Raw genomic sequence first — 7,500 nt, forward strand, 5'->3', positions numbered from 1 at the left:
AAAAAATTTAAAAATAAATTTATAATAAATTTAAAAAAAAAAAAAAAAATTTAAAATATATTAATTTTAAAAAAAAAAAAATTTAAAAAAAATTTTTTTTTTTTTTTTTTTTTTTTATTCAATTATTTAATTTTAAAAAAAAAAAAAAAAAAAAAAAAAAAAAAAAAAAAAAAAAATAAAACACATCAGAACTTACACATGCTCTATAATATTTATAAAAGCATTATTAATTCAGAAAAATAATAAAAATTAATATAATAAAAAAATATTTATAATATATATTTATAAAAAGAAAAAAAAAAAAAAAAAAAAATTATACTCATTTGACAAAAGAAATATATTATATATATATATACTATATATTTATCATAACATGTATAGTTTCAAACAAAATTATCAGAATTAATTTAAAAAAAAATTAAAAGCCTTTTTATTTTAAATAAAAGAATAAATTAATTGCACTTGTAAAAATATTATTTATTTATATAATTGGAATATACAAATGTGTGTAACAAAAAAAAAAAAAAAAAAAAAAAAAAAAACACAATAAAGTAAAATCTACATGGGTAAATAAAAATAATTTAACAAACCTTAAAATAAATATTTCCTATGAGTTGTAGTATAAAAAAATATGCCTCGTATATTCTAACAATATCTAAGATATATATATATATATATATATATATATATATATATGTTTTGTTTTTTATATATAACCTCCACTTAATAAATTGGTTCATATAAAATATTTTGAAGGTATAGATATATAAAAATAAAATAACATAATGTTAACAATTAATTAAAACAAAAAATTTCAAATATAATATTAATAATTGCAAAAAAGTAAAATAATATAAAAAATATATATATACAAATATGTCTATTAATAATAACATAATGTTGATATGTAAAACATGAATTCACAAAAAAAAAAAATAAAAATAAAAATAAATAAATAAATAAATATATATATATATATATAGATAGATAGATAGATATAAAAATTTTTAATTACAATGATCTAATTATTGAATTCGAATGTAATACATATATAACTATATTATGTTGTGTAGTAATTATTTTAATTTATAATATATATATATATATATATTTTTATCATTTGTGTGATTGTTCAGTCCCGACAACAGAGACTACCATTTTAAGATTCTGCTGTTTTGTTTTTTCCAAATTTGAAGAAGAATATGATATGTCGTCTCTTTCTTTAGATATATTTATATTGAATGTATTCAAGGATCTAGTATTTTCATCATCTTTTAATTTAATTTCAAAAAAATCAAATTTTTCTCTTTTTAACTGTTCAAAGAACATTTCTGCATCACAAGATTTGGAACTTATCATTTTATTTGTTTTTTTTTTTTTATTCTTATCATTGAAGAAAAAAAGATTCTTAAAGAAATTTCGGAATATATTCGTTTTACCTTTACCATTATATATTTTTAATATATCTCTTATTTCATATATAGAACTAGGTTTCTTTTTAATATATCTCTTTTTAATCAGAAATTTATGATTTAATAAATCTTTTACATTTCCTCTGTTCTCAGGTTTCTTCTGTAAACACTTCTCAACAAAATAACATAAGTGCTTACTAAATCCTTCGGTTATATTAATTTTTGGTGATGAATTAATTATAGTTTTTATATAATCTTCAAATGATTGATTTCTTTTCCATGGTAAAGTACATAAAACAATTTCATATATTGTAATCCCTAATGACCATATATCAGATGAACAATCATAATTAGTTCTCATTAATATTTCAGGTGATATATAATATATAGTACCTACTAATTCTTTAGACTTATGAATATTTTTCAATTCCTCACAAGAACCAAAATCAATTATCTTAGCTATACCATCTTTAGAAAGAACGATATTTGTTGGTTTTATATCTCTATGTATAAGAGATAAACTACATTCATTATGTAAATAATTTAATCCATTCAATACATCATCTAATATATATACTAATAGATCTTCTGATATCCTACCATAATTTTTATATAAATCATATAAAGTTCCTCCTGATAAATATTCACATACAATAACTAAATAACAAGGAGGCCAAAAAAAAGATTCGTAATATTTTACTATATTGGGATGTTTACACATTTGTAAAAAATTTACTTCTCTCAAAATGTTTTTTAAACTATTCTTTTTACTTAAATATTTTAAGTTTATTATTTTCAAGGACACCAAATTATCTTCATCATAATAATCGTCATCATTATAAGTATTTTGAATCATATTATGATAGTTGAAGTTATTTATTTTTTCATTATTATTAGCTTCATTTATTTGTTCATTATTATTAACTTCATTTATTTGTTGATTCTTATTAACTTCACTTATTTTTTCATTATTATTAGCTTCATTTATTTGTTCATTATTATTGGCTTCATTTATTTTTTCATTATTATTAGCTTCATTTATTTTTTCATTATTATTAGCTTCATTTATTTGTTGATTCTTATCCGATTCGTACATCTTTTCATTTTTGTTACCATTTTCTAATAATACATATGCACAGTTCTCATCACTTTTTTCATTCTCTTTATTTTGCTCATCATCATTATCACTTTCCATATCAACCTCATCATCATCACTTTCAGTCTCCTCTTCATCATTATCATATTCATTATCACACTCATAATTTTCATTAATATTTGATTCTTCTATATATCCCTTCTTTTTATTCTCCATATATATTTTTTCAAAAAACGCAGGATTAAAAAAATCAACATTCTCACTTCGCCACGCAGAAAATACCACCCCATGGGCCCCCTTACGTATAATTTTATTAATTTTATAAATACAGGACCATTTTTTCAACTTTTTTTTTTTTAATTTCCTCTTGTTCTTTTTGCACACTTGCACATTACCATATCCATTATGAAGATATGTATTTTTTTGAAAAAATTCAATAGTGTCATTCAAAATTAAATTAATCCTTTTAGCTATATCTTCAAATGTATTGTTTGTTAAATTTGTATCTTTATATTCAGATATTTTTTCATCATCTAATTCTTCTTTTTTGTTATATAATAACTCGTTTAAACTAGTATGTTTTTTTTCTGTTTTCTCATTATTATTAAATAATTTCATTTTATCATTTATATTATATGAAGAATTACTCTTAATATGTATATCCTTTTCATTTGCATAATTTAAAAAAGGTTCATTCTTTTGATTTTTTTCATTCATAAGATCTATACTTTTATTATTTATCTTAATCATAATATTATGATTATATATATAATCATTCATTTCACTTTTGATATTTTTAATCATTTTTATACCTTCACCAGTACTATTATCATTGTTATTGTTATTGTTATTGTCATTGTTATTTTCATTGTTATTGTTATTGTCATTTTTATTGTCATTCTTATTGTCATTCTTATTGTCATTCTTATTGTTATTATCACTATCAATATTAATGCTATTATTCATAATATTTATATGTTTATTCTCTTCTCCCAAATTATTATCTTTTATATTATTCTTTTCTATATCATTATTTTTTTCATTATCATCTTCAGTCTCTTTATCAACAATACTATTACATGCAACATTTATCTTATATTTCCATTCATTTATATCTAGGTTACTATATATATTTTCATATTCATTAATAGTCTCATTATCATTCTCAAAATTACTTTTATCCTCATTATATAAAGTTATGTCACTGTCTTTTTTACTTCTACCTTGAAGTTTTAAATGGCTACAATCATTATCATCTCTATGAAATGATTCATCGTGTATTACTCCCTTTGTTGATGTATGTTCATCACTCGTAATTGTCATGTTTGTTGTATTCATATGCTCCATATTTGAACTATTATCATCACCCTTATTGTTCCTACAATTATTATTACTATTTTTTATTACTTCCAATTTTAAGCTATTATTTGATTTATTAAGTTCCTTAAAAATGTTCATATTTTTTAAAAAAGAAAACAAACCATCCTCATTAGCTACATTAAACAACTTATTATTAAAAAGATTTTTACCCTTAGAAAAATTAAATTTCCACCTTTTAGCATTGAATAAATCATTTTCATTATTAATAAAATTATATTTTTCTTCTCTAAAATCATCCATACCATTACTATCATATAAATTCAAATCTATATAAGTACTTTTTTTTTCTAATAAGTTCGCTTGACAACTTGGAAAATTATTTTCATGTTCAATATCTAAATTAGTAATTATATCCTCATCATTTGATATAGATATCTTCATATTTTCTCTTGATTTATAATTATTTTCATCATTATTATATTTTTTTTTTATATTATCTATATAATCATTAGAACCAATTTCATCATTTATAATAAATCGTGAATCCTTTTTCTTCTTATAATGAAATATTTTATTTAAATACGTTTTGTCTTTATTATTTTTACATTCTTTTGATATATTCATATTTATATAATGCATCCCTCCCCCTTCTTTATATATATGATCATTATCTATATTAGCTACCTGATATTTTAATGTATATATATTTTGACTAAATAATCTATTCATATAATCAAAATTATTATTTATATATCTATTAGCAGTATAATAATTCTTTATATTATTCATACTTACATTGTATGATAATTTAAATAAATCATTTTTTTTTGGAAAATTATATGTTAAATGATTTATTAAAAAATTTTTATTTTCATTAAAATTATAAATAGGAAAAACATTTTTATTAATAATTTGATATATTCTTTTCATTTCTTCATTATTTATTATTGTCTTTATATTATTCTTTATATTAAAACGTTTCCATACTTTTTCTTTCTTATTTAAATTTAATAAAGGTTGAAATATATTCTCCTCCTTTTGAACAAGAGAAACGTTTTCTACATATTCTTTTAATATATTATTATGACAATTTTTAGAATTATTTATATTAATTGATATATTCACATTTTCATGTATATTGGATTCGTAATTAAATGGATAGATATTATTTTTCTCCTCATTTACAATATCTATTTCTTTATCATTATTTATATATGTTTCGTTCTTTTTATAAATATTTATTTCATTCGCAATTTCTCTTTCTAATTCATTCTCAATTTGTCTTTCAATTTCATTTTCAATTTGTCTTTCAATTTCATGCTCAATTTCTCTATCTATGTTATTTTCCATCTCATTCTTCATCTCCTCTTCCATATCCTTCCTACTGTTAATATTTTTTCTATTCAATATAATATTATCAATAACTCCATTCATCGTTTCAATAATCCCCGCATTATTCATATCTATCAAATTGTTCATATAATTATTTTTTTTGTCTCCATCCAACGTAAGGTGGTAACTCAACACTTCTTCATATTTATAGTCATCCAAATTTCTAATACATTTATTATCATATTTATTTTTTTCCTCCATTGATGTATATTCATTATAATTGATTGTTTGTTCTTCATTTTGTTTTATATTTCCTTGGTCATATATTTTATCTTGACTCTTCATTTTGTCTATATGATAATGTAATTTTCCAACATTATTAAACATAAACCCATTATTCCTTTTATTTAATATAACACTTGAATTTTTTTTAATTTCTTCTTTTGATACATTATTTTCTCTTATAACAGAACAAGTAATGTTTAAAGATTTATTTTTGTCACAAGGGTATAATAGATCTTCCATCTTATTTATCTTTTCATTCCTCATATCATTTTTATATGTTACCCTTTCTATATTATTAGAAATATTATTTATATATTTCTTTTCCTTACAAGACACCTTAAATATTTCATCCATACTATACAATTTATAATTTCTATATTTTTCATTATTTAATCCATATATTTTATTTGTCCTTTGTATATTTAAATAATCTTCACTATGATATTTATTATGAATATCTGGGATAGGATCCTTGTTTGAAGATAAATTATTATAAAGATTGCCTTTTATTTTTACATAATTAAATATTTCCATGCTCTTAACTTTATTAGAAATATCTTTCTCCTTATCTGATTCATCAGGTGTTATATTATCATTTATAATATCACATGAAAAAGACAATTTTTTTTTTTTCTTTTTTTTTTTATTATTATTATTTCCATTATAACATTCTTTCAACATATTGTTCCTTTCATCTATTTTATAAATTGAATCTCTTACTCCTAACATATTTAAATTTTTATTTACTTCACTTTGTGATGTATATGTTGTTATATTCTGGTTTATTAAATAAGAACTAGGTGCATTCTTATCATCTATTTCCTTTTTTTTAAGAAGAGCAATATTTTCCTTATCCTTTACATGATTAAAAGATGTCCTAGGTGTATATATTATATTATTTTCTTTTGGTATATGCCCTATAGAATTATTTTTTAAAGGGAAAAAATATCCTTCCTTATTTACTCTTGAATATGAAGAAATATTATCTCGTATATTATTAAAAGAAGAAACACATTTAATATGTTCATTACTTTTTTCAAAAAGATCTTTTTTCCTTTCTTCAAATACACAAGTACCTTTTTTCGATGTTAAGATTTTCTCTTTTAAAAATAAAAAATTCTCTTTAAACGAATCATTCCTTTCTTTATAAAAAATATTATAAGATGATACTTTTTTATTAATGATCATATGATTTTTTTTACTATTATTATTACTATTACTTTTCCTCTTTTTATAAAAAAAAACATTGTTATTAATCAACATGACATTTTTATATAACGAATTTGAATGTAAATCATGATACATATTATTTGATAAATGTAGTCTATTATCTAATACCCTTCCCATATTATCATTTAATAATTTTATATTAGTAGTGCTATAATAATATTTCTTTTTTAATTTATTAGAATACATATTATTATATATCTTCTTATCATGTGTATATATATTTTTTTTATTATACATATCATATATATCCTCAGTGTTATTAATCTTGTCTCCTATCTTATTTAAAAATATAGGAATGAACGTATTATTGTTTTTATTATTTGTATATAATACTTTTTCTTTCTTTGAATAATTTTTATTATTGTATAACATTTTAGACTTTATATCACTGTAACTAAAAAAAAAACTTTTTTTTTTTTTATATATCTCCTTATTAATTTCATCATGTCCATTTTTAAGTAACCTATCTATTGGTAATACATTAAGAGAAGTATAAATCATTTTTTTGTTTTTTCCTTCTACGAAATTTGAATTATAAATGTTATTTTTCTCTTCCTTCTGTTCATCATTATAACAACATTCTTTATTACTTATTATATTTATATTTTCTTTATTACTTATTATATTTATGTTTTCTTTATTACTTATTATATTTATGTTTTCTTGATTACTTACTATATTTATGTTTTCTTTATTACTTATTATATCTATATTTTCTTTATTACTTATTATATCTATATTTTCTATATCATTTTTATTTACATTAATAGTATCATCAAAATTAGATAGAGCATTAATTTTTCCATTTGATTTTTTAATTTCACC

At 19.5% G+C, this 7,500-nt stretch overlaps 1 protein-coding gene across 1 annotated transcript in view; it reads right to left on the minus strand.

Annotated features, from left to right (window-relative positions):
• Positions 1 to 1,116: 1,116 nt before the first annotated feature.
• PGSY75_0203100 (putative protein kinase) overlaps positions 1,117 to 7,500 on the minus strand; it is a gene marked incomplete at both ends in the record, with an annotated part of 7,197 nt that continues 813 nt past the window's right edge. Inside the window, one exon of the mRNA XM_018783699.1 lies at positions 1,117 to 7,500. This exon is cut by the window's right edge and continues 813 nt beyond it. Within this exon, the coding sequence (XP_018643689.1) occupies positions 1,117 to 7,500 (6,384 nt within the window).

This window comes from Plasmodium gaboni, chromosome 2 (assembly GCF_001602025.1).
Source record: "Plasmodium gaboni strain SY75 chromosome 2, whole genome shotgun sequence".
Classification (NCBI taxonomy): domain Eukaryota; phylum Apicomplexa; class Aconoidasida; order Haemosporida; family Plasmodiidae; genus Plasmodium; species Plasmodium gaboni.